Raw genomic sequence first — 24,822 nt, 5'->3', positions numbered from 1 at the left:
AAAATAAATTCAGTACTCTGACTCCAAGCTAAAGTGCTAAACTACTAAGATGATTCTAAGTGTTTTCAGCCGAAAACAGGTATTAATTTTGACTTTGAGAGTTCAATGCCTAAAAACAATTAATAACTGTTACTAAACTATGCTAAATATTGAGAACATTCACCACAGCCATCTAAATATCCAGATAAGGGGACAGGATAATACCTAGTTACTAGTTACCATTTCCCATAGTCTTTCTAAACAAATAAAAATAACCTTTTTATTATTATATTATTCTAGTTAACAAAAATAAAAACCAAATATTGTTATATTGAGATAAAGCAGGGAGGATCTAGAAATGTGGTTCTTTTTCTTGTCTCTCCCTAACTCAAAGACAATGTAGGAAGATAGAATAGATGCAGATTTATCTGATTGATGTGAGAAGAATTTAAATGCTGTAGGTAAAATACTTAGGGTAGAGGTGACAGAGCTAGAATATTTAAAACATTCATCTCAAGATACATATTTAGTTTCTAAAATAATAGGCTCATCCTTGAATTTATATTAATATGTGATGGCATTTTGCCTACATAGTGTATAGCTAAGATGCAGCAATACTAATACATATAAAACATCCCATTTTTATAAAAGAAATTATTTCATGTACTTTGAATATGCTTTATAGTGTTCTAACATAAGTGATAAAATTTTTTCTTATACTGCCAACTTGTCTTTATTTTGGAATCAAATAATTTCTGAAAGAAGAAAATCTGCATAAGTTCTCTTCCTTATTTTCAGTTAAAAAATTTTGCCCAATTTTTCTAAATTAAACCAAAAACTACGTGAGTTTATGTTTCAAAAACATTTTAGTAAATAAAAAGTTATTTACCCATTTCTGTCATTCAAATGTACTATTCAGAAGAATTTTGCAAAGCTTTAACATGATCCAGAATAAGATTAAGAGCAAAAAAGAAGTATAATCTTTAATTCTGGGGAGAAAAAAGTTTTTAACTGCTCAAAGAATTTTCTTTTTCAAAATTATGTATATGTTCAGTTATAATGGAATATTCACCTGTGTTAAGTTATATCGTGATAGTTAGCACTCTTATTATTTGAAGGAGTATTTGTTCACATTTATTTATATTACCCTGACAAAATGGTAGTTCTATAATTTAATAAAACACTGAAGTTCAAAAGTTGGGATAAATACAAAAATGTATCACTTGATATCTTAGGTGTGCATCTTCCTTTATGATAACAAATACCAGGCCATGGACTAATTTAACCTTGGATATGTAATACTTGTTAACACTCAAATGGGTTTGAAAATATAAACATCTCTGCTCCAGCATAAGCTTGAGGGGAGGATGCAAGTATGTGCAAATGAGTAGTAGAAGGGAATGATTTTTATTATGGAAAGATGGGAAAAGGAATGGATCCCTTTTTTAAAAGGAACAGATCACATTTATTAAACAATTCCTTTATAAACTTTAGATCTTAGACCTAGTCGCAAAGAAATTTTGGAATTATATTCAACAGTCTTACTTCTTTTTGTTTAACATCCAGATACTAAGTCACCCAATTTAATCATCTTTAAGGGAACATAAGGAACCAAATCCACAAACAGATGGGAGTATTCTGGTGCAGACCACCTGCAGTCAAACTCTTATCAATTCACTGGCCAGTCAAACCATAAAAGAGAATTTAAGCTAACTCAAATATTAGGGAAAAGCTGGGGGAGGGGAGAGCCTAAAACATGTCAAATATGCTTTCTAAGAAATTATGCCTCACTGCATAAGTTAAACATGAGAATTTCTACCTCAGTAAATTTCTCATACAAAAATAACGTAACACTTATATATGTTTTAGCATATAAAAGGACATAATAGAAAAGTAGAGACTTGGTGTGTTTCTTAAATCTTATTTACCAGGAGTTCTAAAAATGAAATTATCACCCTGAATCAGAAATACTATCATTTTAAATTTCACTACATAGGTTTCTCAATAGCTCACCAAAACAAATACCAAAAATTCCCCTCACAAAAGCACAAACACATAGGACCAGTAAGTTGGAAAGCTGAAAAATATTAACTTCAAGGAGTTCATTTTAATTATGAAAAGCACTGCATTTCTAGAAACTGGTGATACTGAAACAAAATACCAATATCCATGACCAATACGTAAACTTATAATGATCCAGGCAAAATGTGCATCTCGCTGGTTAAGCAGAAATACTTCTTTTTACAAATGTTTGAGAAACAATGCTTAAAATTATACAAGGTTTGAGAAACCTAATTTAACAAAGTTTTCATGAAAAGAGAAAACACCAAAGTTGGTAATAGTAAAAGTCTTTTGGCTTTCTACAAATGATAGCTTCATTAGCCACAGACCTTTGAAAGCACAAAGTATTTTTCTAGGAAAAAAAGAATGATTGTATGCTGTGTTTCCTCTACAATCTTATGTATCCGAGTCGCTCCCAGACCCTGGCTCACTGTTATCCGCACCATCACTTTCTTTGTCCCAGTCTTTCATGGACGCTCCCATCATGAAATCATCACGTAAGATTGTCCATCCAGGGCCCTCTTCTGATTTCATTTCAGCCTGAGGACAATTACAGAAAAAAACATCAAAAGGCAATTTAATCATAAGGAAATAAAAAAGCCCAAGCTACAAAACAAACTTATCAACACTTAATTTCATAAAAGGAATGAAAACAAGACAAATCATAGTTTAATTTATACACTTTGATATAGACACAAATATGTATTAGAGCTATATGTTAATAAACTACTTTTAACCCCATAAAAGAATCATGGAAGCAAAAAAAAAAAAAAAAATTTTTTTTTTTGGCAGGGGGAGGGAATATAGTAAAATCTAGGTTTGCTATCAATTTTTAAAATCTGGAAATCAATACAGACTTAAATATAACATTTAGTGATGATTTATTAGAAAAATTCTGGCAAATTATTTTAAAACAAATAAATATTTAACAAAGGCGTATCACACAAAATAAAAGAGAGAAAAGGAGACTAACTTGGTACTGTGCTAGGTTTTTATAGATGTTATCTCATTTAACATTAGATAAAAATGTGAACCAAATGTTCTTTATTTAGGTTATGATCTCACTGCCTGACCTAATCATGTAATCAAAAGACTAATCACATGCTAAAACGATAAATAACTGAAGGAGGCAATAAACATACTAGGTAGTCAATTCATTTTGCTTATCTATAGGATTTACATAAAACTATATGACAGCCTAAGAATTACAGCCTTGCATTTCATGGTACAACAGCACCACCTTGTGGTATTAAGTAATACAATATATGCAGAACTTTTAAGCTCCGGGATTTCTTTCCTTCATTCCACAAATATGAGAACTGTGTATCAAGCACTGTTCTTAGTGTTGGAAATACATTCATGAACAAAACTAAGTCCCTGTCTTCCTGGAGCTAACAGTCTATGCCTTCCTATTTATATCATTCATAAAAGACAATGTTGGAAAACTCCCTAATTATGCAAGAACCCATGATATTTGGCCAGAAAGTGTTATCTTTATGGGAACTATTAACCATATAAAAAGCAATTTTAAAGAGAAAAGATATTAAAGACATTTTCTAGGTTACAAGAGATTATTTATCTAATTCTGCTGAAGGTACCTTTTATTTTTAAAAAACAGAGCCCTGAAACAGTCATTCCGTTTAGAAAAAAAAGGACACTATTACAAAACAGAAAAAATATCCCATTGGATTACCCCTGTCTTCCTGGGATCAAAGAATCAAGCAAAGCTTGTACCTAAATATAATCTAAAGACTGGAGAGTATATAAATGTGAGCAAAGATTTCAGAATTGACTTAAGTCAAACAGCACACTTTGTACTATAATTTAACCAACGTGAAGAAAGAAAAAATATCTGTTAGTTAAAAACCAACAGTAAAACAATTGCAAAGCTTCTCATCAGCCACACTGATATGGGAGTAAGCAAGTAAGAAGGGAATTTATAACTCTCCTCATGGAGTATGCTAACACCTTCTCATCCCTCATTTCTACAATATCAAACCTACCTTCCTAAAACTATTCTTGCTTCTGTTAGATTTAGTTACGTAACTGGATAAAAGGCTATTTTCTTTGATTCAACTCAAGTTTTCTTTGCCAATCTCCTCACCTTAAGTAAGAGAAAGAGCTGTTCCCTTGAAGAGAACCACTTAGATGCAATAATGAAAACACCTCTGCTGCCAAATTAATCAAAGTTTTCAAGTAAATTCTAAAAAGTGTATGCTTCCTGGTATAGTCATATGCAAGTTACTGACTAGTAAAGACTTAACCCTGACATTAACGTTTGTGTTTACATATGAATATGCACCATCTCAGTGGTAAGCTTCCATGTTCAGACACCTGCACCCAAAGCGCTATTATCAACATGCCGCCAACCACAGAAGGCAGACCTCTCATGCCTGAGCTCAATGCAGACTGTTTCCACATGAGAGCACATCCTGACAGCCCACTTCCGCGGGACTCTGAGTTACTCCTCTACCAGGCAGCACCATAAAAGCTGTTAGCACCAAAATAAAGGAGGGAGGGAAGAAGGGTAGAACAGGAACAAAGCCTTCAACAGGTAGTTCAGAAAGAAAGAAAAGATCCATAGTGGACCAAAGGAAAGGACTCATTAATTAAAATATTGAGACCAACTGCCCGGCCCGCTTTGTCTTGAAAGACAAATTATGATGTTTACATGTTTAGTATCTCAGGCAAAGAGAAGCATCTCTCAACGGTCTGATTTGAAGAGTAACAATGAAGTAAAGCTTTGTTGGGGGATTCTGGTGGTACCATTTTTGTTTTTTCAGCAATCGACTGTCTGTATCAGTAATTTTCCAAGTGTGGTCCCCAGACCAGCAGCACTAGCATTAGTATCACTTGTTAGAAAATGAAAATCTCAGGCCCCATTCCAGACCTCCTAAATCAGAAACGCTGGGGGCTAGAGCCCAGCAATCTCTTTTAATAAGCCATCCAGTGCTTCTGATACTGGCCGCGGTCTGAGAACCACCAGTCTATAAAAGAACAAATATTTCTTAGTGAGTTTCATTCACTGCTACAAGACCAAGTACACATTATGGCTGAGAGAGGAAAGATTTTAGATTCTGGAAATCCAATGTTAAGACACCTCACGGGATGTTTTATCAATTGCCATCATCCAAGCTCTCACATTACAGTGGTATTTTTTTTAATTTTTTTTTAATTTTATTATGTTATGTTAATCACCATAAATTAGTAGTGTTCCATGATTCATTGTTTGCGTATAACACCCAGTGCTCCATGCAGAACGTGCCCTCTTTAATACCCATCACCAGGCTAACCCATCCCCCCACCCCCCTCCCCTCTAGAACCCTCAGTTTGTTTCTCAGAGTCCATCGTCTCTCATGGTTCGTCTCCCCCTCTGATTTCCCCCCCTTCATTTCTCCCTTCCTACTATCTTCTTTTTTTTTTAACATATAATATATTATTTGTTTCAGAGGTACAGATCTGTGATTCATCAATCTTACACAATTCACAGCACTCACCATAGCACATACCCTCCCCAATGTCTATCACCCAGCCACTCCATCCCTCCCACCCCCCACCACTCCAGCAACCCTCAGTTTGTTTCCTGAGATTAAGATACAGTGGTATTTTTATACTGTGAAGCAACAATATGGAGATAAAAAAACAATAGAAAACTCAGTACAAACAAGTATGGGTTAATATATTTTAAAAACAGGTATTTTTTATAATATTTGTCCTGATGGCAGCTCAAGAAAAACTCTGTTTTAAAGGCAACAGGATGACCCTTTACTTTCTATGCCTACACTTGCTAAAGAAATACACAGCCAAGAAAAAAGGTGGGGGAAGGGGGAGAGTCCACATAAGGTGGCAGTTTGAACATAAACAACTAGTCTTGCTCAACTGCAAAACTCAATAAAACAACAGAAAAGTGACTTATTATTTTAAAGATATAATCCACAAGGAAAAGATCCAACATCAACAGTGTGGAAGCAAGATGGACTAGAAGAGACTGTCTTGGCAAACCCAAGAAAGCTGACTCCTAAGACTGCAACTGTCAAGCTGTAACCAACCCAATTTACACGGCAGAATCTTCAAGAAACGAACGAACAAACCAAACCCCCAGGAACTAGCATTCAGTGGGTACTTTTGGAAGTGAGGGTAGGAATAGAAGGATCAAACTAAAGAGAACTGGGTGAACCTTATGTTGAGAAACAACCAGATCTCCGGATCCCCTTCCCCATCCACAGCAGCTGGGTGGAAGACTGAAGGTTTAGCCTCTGGAGAGGTAGTGGGCTAAGCACCGATGAAGGCACAGCCATAGTACCAGAAACAGAAGGTTAAGTCACACACCCCCATCCCCCCGCCCCGATAATAAGTCCCAACCCTCTTCTCACTTTGGGCTCCCCAAAATGCTGGGAGGCAGACCTTTTCCTTCAGGCAGGAGATCAGGAATACTCTAGAGAAAATCTGGCCAGTCGCTAATAACCCATGGAGAGAATGCTACACTAAAGCTCCTGTCACATGGACAACATCCACATGCTCACAACTTCATGGTCTCTTTGGGATTATTTGTTCTAAATCATGAACAGACAACCAAGGACTATCAGAAAGAAAAGAGAGAATAACAAACACAAAATTATATTAGAAATTATATATTAGAAAGCACCTTATAGGAAAACAAAACTGTCCAAAGAGAAGAAAATTTAGGCAAAAATACCATTAATATCCTCAAAGAGTTAGGAGATTATAGTGCACCCACAAAACAAAAGCACTTGCTATTTAAAAAGAAACATTAAAAGAATAACAAGGAGCTTGAAATTAAAAACATTATGGCAGAAATAAAACATCAATACAAGGGTGAGAAGGTAAAGCTGAGGAAATCACCCAGAAAATAGAGTAAAAAGAAACAAGTGATGGAAAATAGAAGTAAGATAACTGCAGGACCAGTCCAGGAGGTTCAACATACAATAACAATTATGCAGAGAGAATGCAAATATGGAGGGGAGGAAAATCAATGAAATACTTCAAGAAAATTTCCCAAAAGTAAAGGATACACACTTCCAGAATAAAAAGAGCCCTCCTGAATGTCCAAAACACAAAAGAAAAACCAAGTCACATCAAGGACATCGTGTAAAATTTCAGAATAATAGGTACTAAAAGAATATCCTAAGCTTTCAGAAAGAGAACAAACAAGTCACATACTTAGAGATGACCAGGAATCAAAAGAGATACTGATTTTCCTATGAGCAACCCTAGAAGCAAGAAAGCATGAGACCCATTCTTTCAAAATGCTGAAGAAAAATAATTTCCAGTTTAAAATTCAATACTCAGATACACCATTATTCAAGTACGAGGACAGAACAGAGGTACTTTCATACATATAAGGTACCCAAAAGTTTACTTCTAATTAAGCCTATCTTGGGAAACTACTGAGAATGTCCTCCACAAAAACGAAGAATAAACCAAGAAGAGAAAGACACAGGATAGACAAAGTAGGCAATCCAACACAGGAAAGAGAAGGGGATTTCCAGGATGAGAGAAATGGAGACTCCAGCATGGTAACTGAGCATTGGGCATATAGACATTCTGGAACATGGCACCATCGTTTTAACCTGAGAAAAACACTGGAAGATATGCTTTACCAAAACAGTGGGAATAAACCAAGAAAGAAGAAATGAGATCCAGTAAATATGAAATCCAATCCAGGAGAAATTCCAAGGATCACAAAAAATATAAATCCCAGGATGACAACTGTGAAGCAGGCCAAGAGAGCAATCAGCCCAGAAAAAGGAGAATGGGGGACTCTAGGAGAGAATATCTCAAAAATATATTACCTGAGGTAATTTGATTTTGAAAAACTAAATAAACTAAGGAAGTTACATATGAAAATCAAGGCAATTATTAACTCAAGGAAAAACAAATAGAAAGGAAACAAGTTAAGAATACAGAGATGCATAAATGCCAATATAACCAGCTAAAGGAGTAAAAAGTGGTTGTCCTGGGGTAGGAGCCATGAAGAATAGGCAGAATAAGGCAGAAAACCATTTATTAATAATCCTTTTGGCAAAATCTGGCCTTTTAAACCACATGGATAAGTAAAAATTGATTTAAATAGGGAAAAGGAGGACAGCAAGTAATGAGAAAACAAACTATTCCTTGATCATTTCCACAAATTCTAAGTTTTGTAAGCCTCCTCTAAGATCTTCCCAAAAAATCTCCCCCAAGATACCCTTCCGGTTTTATTAACTATGATTCTGTTTCCCTTTCCAATTTATTCAAATGAAAAAAATGTTAAAAACATGAATTATAATATGAAACTATTATGTACCAGAGTTTACATAATACTGCCTTATTTCTAATCCTCTCAAGATTCCTAGCCAGAAAGCAACAATCTTTCTCATCTTATAGAAGGAAACTAAGGCTCAAAGAAGTGAAGCAACTTACTCAACTTCAGTTAATAAATGGCTGAGTCAATACTCAAACCCAAATCCATGATCCCAATGTCTAAGTTCTTTCCATAATACGATACTGCTCTAAAACTTAGTAAGAATACTATATATTACTACATCACCTGTTATAACCTATAAATTACACAGGAGAATGAGTACTAAAATACACTGAAAATGACTGAATATGTTTAAGATAATTTCTATAAAAGTCAGAACTTGGGGGGGCGGTGCCTGGGTGGCTCAGTCAGTTAAGTGTCTGCCTTTGGCTCAGGTCATGATTCTAGGGTCCTGGGCTCCCATACTGGGCTCCCTGCTCAGCAGGGAGTCTGCTTCTCCCTCTCCCTCTGCTCATGCTCTCTCTCACTCTCTCTCAAATAAATAAATAAAACTTAAAAATAAATAAATAAAAGTCAGAACTTGGGAAAATTACATTAAACAGATTTACATAATATCAATTTACTGTATCTTTTCTATAAAGATGATTTATCATTAAGTATAAAAATTTTCTGAATACTTGGACCATCCACAAAGAAAAGGTGGATCAGAAATTAATATAAGAAAAGAAGAAGGCTGAGGGAAATTCTAAATGTGTCATTCACTGGAAACACTTGCCTAGGGCGATTCCTAAATAGATTTCATTACATGTTAAGACATCGTGAGAATTAGGATTTTTTGTCTTGCTTGTAAAATGGAGGTAGTGGTAATTTGATGCATTACTTTTATAAAAGGAATGAAAACCAACAGAGTTCTGGATTTGAATCACAGTTAACTATTGATTACAACACTGAAAATCAGAAAGTTCAGAGGTCCAGGTCTTGAAAGAATAAATTAAAGATACTCCCCTTAACCTTGGTATAGATATACTGCAAGATACAGTTAACCATACTATATAGGTTACGCACAGATATTTACCATCATCAGATGGAAGTTGTATTAACGTTAAGCATAGATTGGAACGATCAAAATTGAGCAGCTTGTGAAGCCTGTCAGTGTTGTTGCAAAGCAGTACTAATTCAATGACCTAAAGCAACCTACAAGATAACTCTCTGGGCCTACATCAAATGAAAAGTAAAACTGATTAAATGCAAAAACTTAATGAAAACCACATGATGCAAGGAAATAATATAGTCCCTACCCTCATTGGCCTGGTTTTATACAAATATTTAATCAAGATCATACAGAAGCAGTCTGTGTCAATTCTGAAGAGGAAGACAACCCTTAAAAATGTTAATCAGCTTCCATTTCAAGGTTCAAACATACATTGGCAGCTACTGAAAAGAAAACTGAAAACAGAGGTTTGGAATTATTCATTAGTCTAATACCAAATAATTAAGAGCTTAACCTCATTTCAATTCTGAAGGGGAAAATTAAAGTCAAATCCTAAAACAATAAACAGTATAATCACATCTATATTTAGCAATCAGCAATAGTTGTGATTTCATTGCTTTCCCTAAGAACGTTCAGTTTTCATTTTAATTTAGTTTCACCTAAATTAAAAAAGGTTCTTAACACACTGGCTAAATTCATCTTAATACCTTTATTGTTGCAAATTTTTTATAAAGCTATTTATAGTTGTAGTTAGTAATCTCCCCTCCAACTGATTAAAGCCTATCTGAAAGTTCTGCCAGAGAAATGAAGGATGTATGGGAAATCCCTTTATAAAAAGATTTATTCTGGTAGAAAGCAACAGAACTGAACTACAGCCCCATATTTTTAGAATTTGAATAAGAACATCTATGATTTTGTCATCATGCCAGACATTAAAGCATCCCACTAACCATAAAGGATTGAAATTTATTTATTTATTTATTTATTTTTGTTTGTTTGTTTGTTTGAAAGAGAAAGCAGAGAGAGCGGGTAGATGCTTATTCTTTTCACCTTTCTGTAACTCTGTAGGAGTTTTTATATTTATTTATTTTTTAAAGATTTTATTTATTCATTTGAGAGAGAGCAAGAGAGAGAGCACGAGCAGGGGGTGGAAAGGCAGAGGAAGAGGGAGAAGTAGACTCCCCACTCAGCAGGGAGCCTGATGCAGGACTCGATACCAGGACGCTGGGATCATGACCTAAGCCAAAAGCAGACGCTTAACCAGTTGAGCCACCCAGGTGCCCTATGGATTGAAAATTTAATCAGAAAGGGTTGAAATTTTCAATCTGGAATGTACAAGAGTTCTAATGAAGAACGTACAGATTCAAGGTTATATGGAAGATCCCATATCAGTACAAATTCAACTTCTCTCTGATTCTCAAAGAATTCTTAATAAGCAATTCCTAATTGTCTCGATCAATTTGTGCCTTCTTCATTTCTTCACACACTTGTTTTAGTTCATTGTAACTGTTTTACTAGGACAGTATTCCAGGCAACAAGCCCATTTGGGCTTTGTTTTTGTTAACTATTGTATAGTATCCAGATTCCTGTACAGTTTACAAACTTAAATGGGTAACTTATAAGATCCAAACAAGCTAGAAAAGCATTTAGTAGGCTATCTAAGGAAAAATGATTAAGATGCTGAAATTTTGTCACCTTTAGTTATAGTCCAAGCACTTGTTAAATGTAGAGAGTTCTCTAAGAAAACCTAATTCTGTGTAGCTTTCCAAGAATTCAGGCCTAACACTCCTAAAAAATACGCTTCTTCGATGTTTTTTTTTTATCTGCTGCACTATTTTTTGTTTTAATTTCAATGCTGCCCTGGATTTTACCATGTACTAAATACTTATGCCTTTGCTCAACGTGGATCTATCTGGCGGCTTCCATTCTAACTTGCTATCTATACATCTGAATTCACAGAGTTAAGTTTGAGGAAACATTCAAGCAATCCAGATGTTCCTCATTGTTTATAATCTCTTACGAATTGTTAGTAAGTTAAAGTTGACTAAACTGCCTAAAAGTCAAATGTAACACCTCAAGGAGCCTTTTGACACAAGTGCTCTATATATTTTTAGACTCAATTAGGAGCTTGAAACATTGAGAATACACTCTGCCAGTTCAACTCTTAAAGCATATCTTTGTTCTTTTATCAACCTCGTTATATAGTACACAGATGAGAATTCAGACTTATAAACAAATTAGTAGAGCTGTAAATTCATCTAGAAAATAGACACTGATGTTTTAATATAAATTTGTTAAAAAGCTTAAGTGAGAAAACATGTAAAAGTTCTCTGTAAAACTATGAAATGTTACATAAACAAAATTGTTGTATCTAGTAAAAATATGCATACCATCAATCTACCTATGAAAATCAACAAAAGATCTAAAAATAAATGGACTGTCCTCACTAGAGTTCCCTGGAAAAATGGGTGAATCCAGGTCTGGGCCACAGAAAGTACAAGGTTCAGTCTGAAAGCTTGTGTCCCAGAAAGCAAGAAAGTACCCCAAGAAAAATGAGGTCATGTCAAAAGGGCACAAGAAGCTACTTTGCATTGGTTCCTGTCGTCACATTTGTGAATTTAAGCATCAAAAAAAAAGCACAATGACTCTAAAATATTGAACAACTAGACATTCCTACGTCCATGATATTAAACAAAGACAAAGACAAAAAGGTGGGGGTGGGCGGGGGGAAGGTTCACTTGCCAGCACTGGAGATGACTGTTAAGACAACTCCTTACTCTGGAAAGTGGTAATTAAAAGGAAAGGTACATTAACCCCCATCTTTTGGAACTTAAATTTAACCCTAGAAAAATAGAAAATAAATGAAAAAACACCATTCTGTAAATTCCAATAACATTTAACTGTTTTAAACAAGGATCATCAATTGATGCTAAAAGGCAAAAGATAGATGAGGAAAGGTGTATTTGCTCCTTTCAAATTATTCATCCCAGGAAATTACTTCCTAACTGTAGAGAGGAAAATGCACCTTTACTAAGGAAACATTTATTACCACTTTAACCAAATGAAAAACCCCCATCACTAACATGGGACATTCTGATAATGTGTCTCCTGATGTGATAGCATACAAGTATTATACCTATGAAACAGTTTATGCCAAAAAAAGTTTAACCTAAATCCTAACCTTTCGTCCTAACTTTCCACTTACAGTAAAAGGGCACAGAGGAGCAAGCTGAAAATCATGATGAAACAATCAGACAGATTCAGAACTGGACTCATTCTTCACGACAACTGGTGTAGTTATAAATGAATCTTCGGAACTGTATGATATGTGAATTTTATCTCAATAAAGCTGTTTTAAAAAAAAGAATTTCCTGGACAGTATGGGTATTAGCACCTTCAAATCATCACCCCCAAACAAACAAAAACTAGATGGAGATGAAGACAGGCAGACTGCTCTGTAAAACAAACACATGGACAAGTGTCAACAATTCTAGAACCTAGGTGATAGAAATACTGGTCTTTCATACTTTCTTCCTGTTCAAAAATTCCTATAAAGTAACTGGGGAAAAAAAACAAGGATTCTAAAATTTCTATTAGGCAAGCATGATTAAATACAGGATGCATTTGATATCCAATAAATTTTAATTAAGTCCTTGATAAAAGAATAGAAAGACAATTCTAACAGTGAACTTATAAAGAATTCCTTAAATGAGTTTAATGAGTTTGTTTCATGATTCTGAAATGTTTTACTATGGTAATATTTTATCTTCCTAAACAGTTTTGAGAAATGAGATTCAAAAATTTATCAGTCTCCACGCGCTGCTCCAATGAAGGGGCTGTGAGACCCAGGGAAACTCAGACTGCAAGCCACCTCTCTCACCATTCTCCTTTGAGCCTCCGAGGGTGACACTGTGGCTCATTAGCCAGCCCCACCTCTTCTAGCTCAGAGGTGAGAGAAGGGAAACCCAGTTTTCAGTTCTGCTTCTCATGAAGGATCTTTTTAAGTAGCAGGCACAAATGGCTGATAGTGATTTTGGAGCAATGTGGATTGGGATTTAATCCAGATTCCACCAACTACTATCAATGTGACCTGGGGCAAGTCACTTAGTATTTCTGATTTGGGGTTTCTCACCTCTAAAATGAGAATTCTAGTATTTCTTAAAATGGTAACTATATAAAAACACCTCTCAGAGTACCTGGCACAAAGCAAACACTAGCAAGGCCCCTCCCAGTCCCTCTACCACCACTCCTACTTACTAATGCCCCGAGTCGTCACGTATATGCACAGAATCCCCAACTAGGGACATCTGGAATCTTCTAAAGATGTTTCTACACACTATCACAAAGATGAGAACATTCAAATATTGTAGTATGAAAGCAACCATTGAGAAACCAAACTTTCCTTGGTAAGTAAAATCTTGTAAGTAACAGAGTTAGCTTAAGCATAGCTTAAAATGGGGAAGAGAAAGTGGACAAATTTCTAGGTCCTCAAAATCTAGGTTCATTATTGTGTGACAATTTGCATCACTAGGCTAGATGCACCTAAAATGAGAATTTTCCAAATCTAAGCGTAATTTTTATTAAATTATTGGATATTTTTTGGATTATCCAGTAATTCATAAATAGTAACAGGTTCTTTTCAAATTGGTTTCCAACTTTAGATTCATCTTTGACTACTATCTGTTAGGAAAAATAGAACTAAATATAAGGAACACAAAATAAAAATAACTGCAAACATTTACAAAGCACTGTGCCAGGCACTGTTCTAAGTACTTCACCTGTACTAACTCCCTTGACTCTTACAGTTATCTCTGTGAGGTGGTTATTGCTACCAGAATGATTATCTTAAACACTAAGAAACTTGAGGCACGGTGTGGGTAAGTAACCCAAATGCAGTAAATGGCAGACCAAGCGTTTTCAACCTAGGCAGTCTGGTTCCAGAGTCTGTGGCCTTTTCTAACTATATAATATTTCATACATCCCCCATCAACATTCTCATCTGCCCACAACTCAAACAAGAAAGACCAACCAACTCATATTCTTTCAATTTTTAAAAATGCACCATCAAAGTGTAAGCATGCAGTATAAGACTCTGCGAACAAAAAAAAAAAAAAAAAAAAAAAGCCTGAGCCTCACTGATGAAAATCCTATACACACATCCACTTCAGCAACTTCAAATAGAACACTTCTTCAGATAGAGCCAGGAGACCTATGGCACCATTAGTAATTTTAACAGCAACTAAGATTTCTACAGAAGCTCCGTAATTAGTTCTTATGCTTCCCTTATACCCATATTTCCCCCATGTCAAAATGGTGTATGTACCACAGTGCCAAACATAAGTTTGCTTTGATTACAACTGCTGTCCAAATCCGAAACCACGCGACATTAAAGCTAAACAGCCTATTTTAAAAGGAGTTGAGAAACGGACTTTAAGCTGTTCCCATCAATAGCAATGTGTAGAATCATGCTCGTTCTCATTTCAAACTTTGGAGTCTCTCTTTTGTCTAAACTCTAATCTATTTAGGCCTTTTCAGTAAACAAACATTAAGCTGAATTATTTACAAAGTTAGAATTCCACACATTCCAGCCAGAGCCGCTTTTATGTGAGAGTAAAACACTGTTGGCGTGCAATGCAGGGGCAATTTAAGGACAGTATCGTTCTCTACCCCGTTGCCTGCCTTCCATTTCCCCAACACCAGCTAAAAACTAAATCCTGAAAACTGCCAGGGGACCACCTAGGGAGCTGTGTGCGGAGTCCCTCCATTCCTAGGTTTCCTTCTTCAGGAGCAGGAATTCAGTAGGTTTCTGAACCCTACAGAACGTAGTTTTAACAGAAGACAGCAGTGCAGAGTCTAGGTCTAAGTTACTAACATACCAAAGAAGCCACGTATTTCAAAAGTATTTCCACCACTAAATACCCAGCTATAAAGGAATTGTGTGATGGCCATTAATGAAAAATGTATGAGAAACAAAGCCCCCTAACTTACCTCTATGTTTGACATTGCAAGTAAGTGCTCATTATCACAAAATTCAGGAAAAAAAAATATACCTTTCTTCCCCAGTAACTTGTTCTCCTGGGGATTTTTCACTGAAATTTGTTGTCCAGCAATCACTAAGAAAATTACTTTCTAACAGAAACTAGCTAACATTTTCCCTTACTACAAAATTATTATTGTGGCTTCATTATAACCGAAGGTGAATGTGATACATTGGCAATTTCAAATCAATGAAAACCGTGCAAGTCTGTAATTCAAGAGTTTGCGTAACATATAGTCAATGCTTTCCTAACAGCAGTTAATATAGTCTCTTTTGAGATTCAGATTTAAAATGCATCATATGCATCATATTTGCTTCAGTCCCACCTTTAAGGAAACAGACTCTTAAATTCCAAGAAGTTTGACTGGATTTAGTCAACTTTTCAAGAAAAGAGCAAAAGGAATAACCACAACTTTGGAAAGTAAGGGGAAAAAATAATGGCTCTACATTAAATCCTGATTATTCAACATATCGGGAAAATATATCTCTCTACGTGTTCTGAATGGGGTAAGGAAAGAACTATTCCTGAGGGATTAAAACTGAAATTTTTTATGAGAACCTTTCTTATATAAAATATAAATTGTTGTTGCTTCCTTAAACAAAGTGTCCTAAATACAATTTAATCTTTTTAAAAACCACTCAGGGTCAACATCACAGAATCCGTCAATGTGCCTTCTTACATGTTGGTATGTAGCCGATATGGGCCTTCCATTTATTTGGCCCAGGAGTGGGATTTACAGGTTCTGGATTATAGAATTCTCTCCAAATAACTGAAAATTAATTCTTTAAACTTAGAAACATTTAAATTTAATTACGTGAAAAAAACTCTAAAATACACTATGCACCTTCCCTGACTAGGTAAACAAGTAAATTATTTTAGGGCCCTACAAAGACATACAGGACTCATGAGCTTCGGCAACAAGGGGCTTCATACACACTGCTATTCTGGGAGCCCGCTCCTCTGTGTCAGGTCTCCTGCACTGACCAAGTGCCTCACCCCACACTTGCTGTGTTTAACCTGCTCTTTACGGTCATTCTCATTTCTGATTACAACTTCATCTTATACAAGTCTTCATCTCTCGAGGGGAGGTAGGTGAAATAGGAGATGGGGATTAAGAAGTGTACTTGTGATGAGCACTGGGTGATGTATAGATGTGCTGAATCACTGTATCGTACACCTGAAGCTAATATCATACTGTAGTTTAACTATACTGGGATATAAAATAAAATAAGCCTTTATCCCCCAAACATGTTCCACCTTTTACAGTTTCAATTTTGTGAAAGCTGTCACCATTTCTGCATCTCCCAAGCTGTAAACCTCGCAGTCATCACAATTCCCCTCTCCCCGACCCCTCCGAGTCGTATTAGTTCCAAATCAAATCAATCTATACCTTAAAACTACCTCTCCAACCTGGTTCTTCTTTTCCATCAATCCCCACCCCCCCCACACCTTAGTTCAGGTTTTCCCCTCTTGCTTTATGGCAACAGCCTCCCACTGGTTGGTCTTCTGATAGCCTCTCCATCCTTCAGCCTTCTTTTCCTTAAAAATAATCAAATCTGATCATGTCACTTACCTGATGAAAAATTACAACTGGCTCCCAAATGCCTAAGGGGTAAGGTCCAAATGCCTTCACAGAAGACTGAAGACTTAACCATGTGAGCCCAACCTACTTCCTCAGGATCCCTTTTGCCAGACTCCCACCCATCAGCAAACACCCGATATCCCAACCTCTATGAAAGAAGAAAAAGGAAAGGAAATTATAAAGGATGTGAAAAATTGAGAACTGGTAGGCTTTCTTCCCCTATGCACAATGACTGCCCATTGCTTTCCCTTGGATTTCACTACTTGTGAAAATGCCTACTTATTATGACTTCATTCTCTGACACTTATTTCATTTTTTTAAGTGTTTTCAAAGATTCTATTTCAAAATAGGCTAGTTTCAATAGCACTGAACACTTGTTCTAATTTATGACTTTCTTCATGAAATTTTTTAGCTTGAAGGTAAAAATTTAACAGAACTGCCACTCAGAAAGGGTCCTTCTTTTCCTGTTTATCATCAGAATTCATATTATAAAATGAAAATGCTTCTTTAGATACTCAAAGCACCTTTACCCACAGATTGGGTTAGTCCAGTGAATGAACAAGTGCCTTCACTATGTTTGCTTCATAACTTTTTAAAACTAAAGCTAAGTGTCTTGTATTCTCCTGAAGCACATTCCTCTTGAGAGTCATGTTTTCTATGAACATCCTCCCATCATAATTTTTCCAACCTCACTACCTTCTAATTTCATAAGCAACATACCATCTATACTACCTGGAACACTTGCTTAAACAATTGTCAAGTGGTTTCTCTTCTTGTTTCCATATGAAATATTTAGTGGACTGCTTTATTCCCAAGAACCAAACCTCTACTGAATTTAACATTTAATACTTTAACCCAAATTTCTATTTTTTGGATAAGAATCACTCTTTTCTTAGGCTTTCTCACTTCCACTAACAGCATTCTTTGTCATGGCCCTATTTCACAAAAATATACATAAAATAAAAAAACAAAAATTAACTAAGTCTCTAATATTGATTTAACAAGATTTATTGTGACATGACATGTTCGTGAATTGAGAAAACAATGGGCATTATTGAGAAGTAGCTATTGGGCAGTGAACTCACAAATAAATGACTTACTTCTGCACATAAGCTTTGCAATATAAGGAATTTAAAAGAAAAAACCAGATCGTTAAATTTGTGAATGACAGAGATATAATTTGTACATTTATTAAAGTGATGTACATCCACTGTACAAATGACCTGATTTCCCATGATGAAAGAGATGTGCAACTGCTGTTAAGAAAAAAAGTTAACCCTTACCTATGTAACAGAAGAAACAGCTCATTTTTTAATGGACAAAAATACTTAGAATACTACTCCCCCTAAGTTCTAGTGAAGGCTTTTTGATTTACAAATATTAGCTATTATCTCTTCTGAAATGAGCCCATCAAGTACTTTTTTGTTTTTGTTTTACTTTGCAGTATTTGGGTTCAGCTCCAAAAAATAAAGTATAGTAATTAATGATTCAAATGTAATTTAATATATCAGTCTGACAAATACTTATTACGTCTTTTCAAAAATCTCTTGCCCTAAAAATGATCTTTATAAAGCAATTATACCTTTTTTGCCTCTAAGGAAGGGTTTCCCAACTACTTTACTCCAGAAATAATGATTGCATACAATAAAATTAAGACAAAACAGATAAAAAAAATTCTAAGGGCAACAATATTATCCAAGTCAGCAGAATCAGAAAGTTAAAAATACTTTGATAAACAGCTAATCATGTGAAAGGCAGTCTTTGGAACATACAAAAACTTTGCTCCAATCCAGGCACCAAAAGCCTTTGAAGAAGATTATGGTTTTTAAATGGAACCAGCAGACTTTGAACAGCTGAAATTGTAGCTCACAAAAATAGTAAATACAGAAATATAAAATGAAATAAATCAAATGTAGATATGTAGGGCACAATATATATGACCCTTAAAACAGACTTAGAAATCATAGCTACGTGTTGTATAAAGAAATGATTTAGTAATTCTGCTTATCTATGAGATTAAAAATAAATCAACATACTAGACAAATTTTTAAAAGATCAGGTACTCTCTTTTCTTCTTTACTTTCTAAGAAACAATGTTAATCACAGATATGCCAGAACATGAATCTAAATATCTAAAGATCCTTAAAGGATAGAGATGATCACAAAGCTGGTTTCCAAGAAGACACAAATCCAGATAAATACAGGAGGGGCATATATCTGCTTTCAGCGGACATCTTCCTCTTTATAAGGCTAAAATTTTAGAAAAATGTTTATAAACAAGTATTTTTTTAAATAATCCACTTCAAAACATTAAAAATGTCCACTTTCAAATACTTAAAGATTGACTGTTTGTGAAATACCTTATAATTAAAGACTCCCAATAATTCCATTAAAGCAATAAGAAGTTACAATAAGATTAACCTTTTTGCTTTTAAAATAAAAAGGAAGTCTTCCAATTAAACAGCAGACATGCATTTATCTCTAATTCTTATGGAAAGCCCACTAAAATTAAAAGTATCAAAAGTTAAAAACAAGGGCGCCTGGGTGGCTCAGATGGTTAAGCGTCTGCCTTCGGCTCAGGTCATGATCCCAGGGTCCTGGGATCGAGTCCCGCATCGGGCTCCTTGCTCAGCCGGGAGTCTGCTTCTCCCTCTCCCTCTGCCTCTCCCCCTGCTTGTTCTCTCTCTGTCTCTCTTGCAAATGAATAAATAAAATCTTTAAAAAAAAAAAAGTTAAAAACAAACAAGGAAAAAATCAGATGGGAAAATAACTACAGATACAATATGCCAACAAGTTTGGGGAGATAAATGAAAACTGGATAGAGCAGTGAAAACCAATTGGAGAGAAGGGAAGCTAATGTTTACGTGAGAAACTGGGTCCATGCTCAGGAACTGGAGGCAAGGGGGGAGGTGGACGTGAGGGGTGGGATAAAAATACAGATTGGCTGACAGTCTGTGTAAGAAGCACATAGACTTTTAATTTCCCTTCCTGGCTTATGGAGGCAGGTGACAGACATTACCCTGGACACTAGTTTAGTCTCTGAAGACATTAAACCAGAAAAGTCTTGAACTCAGGAACGTTGATTAATACATAGAGACTGTATTGAGTAAGCCTACATACTGAACGCTGTTTGACTTGTGGCCATATCACCCCAACCTCTGCCTCTGTGGCTACTTTGCCTTTCCACTTCTGTCGAATCTCCCCTGTGTGTCTCTTGTGAGGATACTGAACACTGGATTTAGAACCCACCCAGATAATCCGGGATAATCTCTTCACCTCAAAATCCTTAAGTTAATTACATCTGCAAAGAGCCCTTCTCTAACTAAGGTACATTTTATAGGTTCTAGGAATTAGAACACAAACTCAGGATTTTAGGGGCCACTGTTCCATCTACTGCATGTAATTCAGCCAACACATCAACTAAAAATGAAGATATCCTATACTCTTTTCCAGAGAGCAACTGGTAAATGTGACCTTATCAAAATGAGAGTGAAAGCCAAGAGATAATAAGACAGTCCAAGAAACAGAGGCTACTGCAAAGGGAAGAAGCAAAGGGAATTCCCAGGACAGTGATAAAGCAAAGTCCAAGTGCATACCAGGGTAAAGAACCACCAGTCTAGATTGTAGCACAATGACCACGGAGAAAATAGTACTGAGAAGGGTTTAAAAAAGAGGCAACTGTTACCTCTAGGAAAACAAAAACTGTAAGGAAGCTAAGCTGAAGAATAAAGAAGTATTACCTTATATTACTTTGTTCAGGAGTAAATGATGTTTACACTGAATACTGATTTAGCTAAAAGTATTAATATGCTTATATTGGAAGGACACAGTATGGGAGGTGTGGCAGCAAAGGAAAGAATGACAATTCTTTGTCTTCCATAAAAGGTATCTAATATTGATTAAAAAAACAGTCTAAATATTATTTAAGATACAGAGGTAAATACCACAACAAAGATCTAAGAACTGAAAATGGTTACCTTGGAAGGGAGCATAGCAAGGGGCAGAGAGGGATGGGGAAGAGTACTGGCAATTTTTTTTAGTCACAAGTTCCCTTTTGAAACCATGCTCCTATTGCTTTGAAAATAAAATGCATTTAATGCCAAAAAAAAGAAAAGAAAAGGTTCTCAGAAAAGTATCTTGTTCAGGATTATAACATAGTTAAGAAACATCTGTCACAATGCCTTAAAACTTCTTATATCTTGCAGGAGTATAGAAATTCTTGAAAAGGGGCTCTTAAAAACAAATTTCCAAGTTCTGAGTGTTCCTAAGGAATAAAAAAACAAAAACAAAAACCAGACACAACCAAAAGCACCCCTAATGTATGTTCATATAATGGATCCAACCTCTAGTTTATATTACTACAATTTTATCCAGCTTTCTTAATATAAAACTAATGGCTCTTTTTTGTTTTTGAACATAAGACATTAATGTCACAACTACAAATAACAGGTGTAACAGGGTAAAGGAGCAGAAGACATAATGAAGGTATCTCCAGATTGGTATCCTGATAGACGGCTGCCAGTGAATCCAGTTCATATGTGGATGGACTCTAATTGTAAAGATTTCATAATATTAGGAATACGGGATAAAAAGGCTATGTTCTGACCCTTTATGCCCAGGAAAGGGACAAGAATTTCCCTAAAGCTCTTCTCTCTGATTGTCTGAGAAGGGAAGGAGCATGGAAAAGGTGCAATAGCAATGGTGCTAGGAAAAGGTAAAATATGAGAAAAAAAGAAAATTTTATTTTTGTTCTTAATTACTATCCTTCTCTATCCATTTCATTAATCTATGTCTCATTTCTGAATCATGTTTTGGCATACTACTCCCAACTTTCCCTTCCCTCCTTCTCTTCAACTGCTTTAAAAGTCCACCTAGTCCCAGTAACTTACACCGGTTTACTGATCTGTGTCCTAAACGAATATGACAGTCACATCACAATCCCCCCACAAATAGGGCAGCCACTTAATTTATCTCTTATTGTACCTAATGTAACTGATGATAACGTGCAGTCTAGACACAGTAATTTAGAATTTTTTAATCTTACTTATTTAATTGAAGTCATCTATCTATCTGAATTGCAAGACTTTTTTAAAAGATAACAAGGATAGCACCAGGTACAACTAGGCAGATATTTTTGATATTAATAACTGACCCAATTACAAATATTATAGTACTTTTATATTATTCAGATACAAAATCAAGTCCAATAAAAAAAGAGTCTGGTGGTTTTTCTATAAATATGAAATCAAAGTGAAAGCAACGTTTTTAAAAGAAATGTAGCAAGATGTTGTTAAGTATGGGGTAAGAAGTTCTAGAAACAAATTACTTTTAGAGCAAAGCCACTTCGGTTTGACAGTGAAGTAGAAAAAAGGAAAGTCAAGGGCAAAAGTGCAAATGGTAAGAAAAAAAGGCAACAATGGTACTGGAAAGAACCCTTCATATATTTTCATAACTCATGAAAAAAATAATACCAAAGCAAAAACAAATGCTTCTATTAAAGTCGTTCTGAAATGAATAGAAAAAAGAAAAAAATAAGTCTTTCTTTTTCCATCTTCCTACTAACTCTCTCATTTAATGCTGCTAGATCTTTCTCCAATTTTTAGAGTAAAATGTCCCTCATGAGAACACAGCAGGTTAGATCTTTTAACTAAAAAGTAATGACCCCCAAACGTAGTATTCATGTGTTTATAATTAATTCTAACACTTTAAAATAGCTGCACCAGTGAGCAGCAGTATTATGTAGATAATTAAAAAATAATTTGAGGGGGCACCTGGGTGGCTCAGTCAGTTAAGCATCTGTCTTTGGCTCAGGTCATGATCCCAGGGTCCTGGGATCGAGCCCCGCATTGGGCTCCCTTCGGGTGGGGAGCCCACTTTTCCCTCTCTTCCCTGCTCGTGCTCTCTCTGTCACCATCTCTCTCCCTCAAATAAATAAATAAAATCTTTGAATAAATAAATAAATAAATAAATAAATAACAATTTGGGTCCTTTAATATGCAAGAGATAGACAAAGTTAAGTAGCTAGAAACCTTTTGTCAAATTTAGGTAAAATGGCAACTCAATCAAAGAACTTGAAAAATACTTCAGCTCTAGGTTAGCATGAAATTCCTAAATGCTCTTCTTGCCAGAGTTTCAACTGGCAAACCAAAAGACAAACAAAAAACTTACAACAGAGACTCCTAATTGAAGTACTTTTTGTTGGCAATAGAAATTAAGCCATCAAACACACCAGTACTTTACTTTAATTAAAAAACAAAACAAAACAGCCCTTTTGAGAATAAAGCACATTTCAAAACCTTTTACCTGGTACCTTTAGAAAGGCAACTACTGGAGTCCACAGGTCAAAAGGACTGCAGAAGCAAAGTTATCATGCCAAAGATCATGAGGAGTATTTATACTCTTCATCTTCCAACTAGTCAAACATCACCAAGCAAGCTCATGCAAGAATGACCTTCCATTATGTTCCCCAAAGCTCTGATCCTTCACATTTTAGAAGTTATATGCCATCACGATGACCTCTGTGGGTCAAAGTCGCAAACTGAAGCTGTATCCCACACTTAGGTTTCTAGTCTCCAAAATGCACAAAAGGCAGGATTTCAGATGGGAGAGACCTAGTATCTCTAAAAGATTTACCCGAATCCACTGGTTCCTGAGTTCTAACAGCAGGGGTGTGTATGTCACTTATAACTGGCAACTTCCATACTGAATAAATCATCATGAAACTTAAGAATACAAACTTGTAAATTTATAGTGTGCTTTTTCACCCCAAAACTTTATTTTAAGAACTGAAAGTCTGATGCACTGAATCCTATATAAAAGTCTCACCTGTTTGGCTTTCAAGTTCTTTCCAGTCGAACTTTTCTCACTTGTACTTGCATCCATCCCTCTCAGAACACTGATGAAATCTTTCTTGGAAACCGTCGATATCAACTTAGCACGTTTTCTAATAGAGCTTCCAGCTTCTTTAACCTTTTCATCAACGTTCTTTTGGTGCTTCTGAACAGCATTAAATAACTGTACCACACCTCTATAGAATATAAAATGACCAGAATAACACAGTTAAGTAACAGTTACACTAGGATACAAACTGTGAGGATAAGAACAATGTATTTTTACTGCTTAGGAAAGAGGCAAGCATTTAATAGGCACTCAAATGAAAAGAGTTGAATCTAAAAAATGAATATATATTTCAACGAATGAATACAAATTTCTGACTAGAAAATAAATATATGTGGACTGATAATGTGATTTTTCTTTTCAGTTTTCATCTTTCTTTTTTTTTTTTTTTAAAGATTTTATTTATTTATTTGAGAGAGAGAATGAGAGAGAGAGAGAGCATGAGAGGAGGAGGGTCAGAGGGAGAAGCAGACTCCCTGCCGAGCAGAGAGCCCGATGTGGGACTCGATCCCGGGACTCCAGGATCATGACCTGAGCCGAAGGCAGTTGCTTAACCAACTGAGCCACCCAGGCGCCCAGTTTTCATCTTTCTAAATCAACTTTTGTGCAATTAGAACTAAAAATTACCTTTTTTTTTTTTAAGATTTTATTTATTTGACAGAGAGAAACACAGCGAGAGAGGGAACACAAGCAGGGGGAGTGGGAGAGGGAGAAGCAGGCTTCCCGCAGTAATTGAAGACATCACAATGCAATGGAAAGAGAACAGCCTCTACAGTTAGCTGTCTAACCATTTGACCCTAGGAAAGGTTTTCTAGATTTCAGTTTCATCTATAAATGGAAATAATACTCAAGTAGCTTAAAAAGTATTGTTATATTATCTGCAACTCCTATGATATAAAACGAATTTTTAAAAAAATTATTTCTTTATTTGACAGAGAGAGTGTGCGCAAGCACAAGCCAGGGGAGCAGCAGACAGAGGGCGAAGCAGGCTCCCCACCGAGGGGGGAGC

General features: G+C 35.7%; 1 protein-coding gene across 1 annotated transcript in view; it reads right to left on the bottom strand.

The window, feature by feature from the left end:
* Positions 1–1,367: 1,367 nt before the first annotated feature.
* RRP15 (ribosomal RNA processing 15 homolog) overlaps positions 1,368–24,822 on the bottom strand; it is a 40,731-nt gene continuing 17,276 nt past the window's right edge. Inside the window, exons 4-5 of the mRNA XM_036096181.2 lie at positions 23,742–23,943; positions 1,368–2,580 (exon numbers count right to left, since the gene is read on the bottom strand). Of these exons, the coding sequence (XP_035952074.1) occupies positions 2,437–2,580; positions 23,742–23,943 (346 nt within the window). The 3' untranslated portion in view covers positions 1,368–2,436. The remainder of the gene's footprint in view (positions 2,581–23,741; positions 23,944–24,822) is intronic.

Source organism: Halichoerus grypus, chromosome 7, assembly GCF_964656455.1.
Source record: "Halichoerus grypus chromosome 7, mHalGry1.hap1.1, whole genome shotgun sequence".
Classification (NCBI taxonomy): Eukaryota; Metazoa; Chordata; class Mammalia; order Carnivora; family Phocidae; genus Halichoerus; species Halichoerus grypus.
Note: the sequence above shows the minus strand (reverse complement) of the source record. Positions and strands in the feature narration are given on the sequence as shown.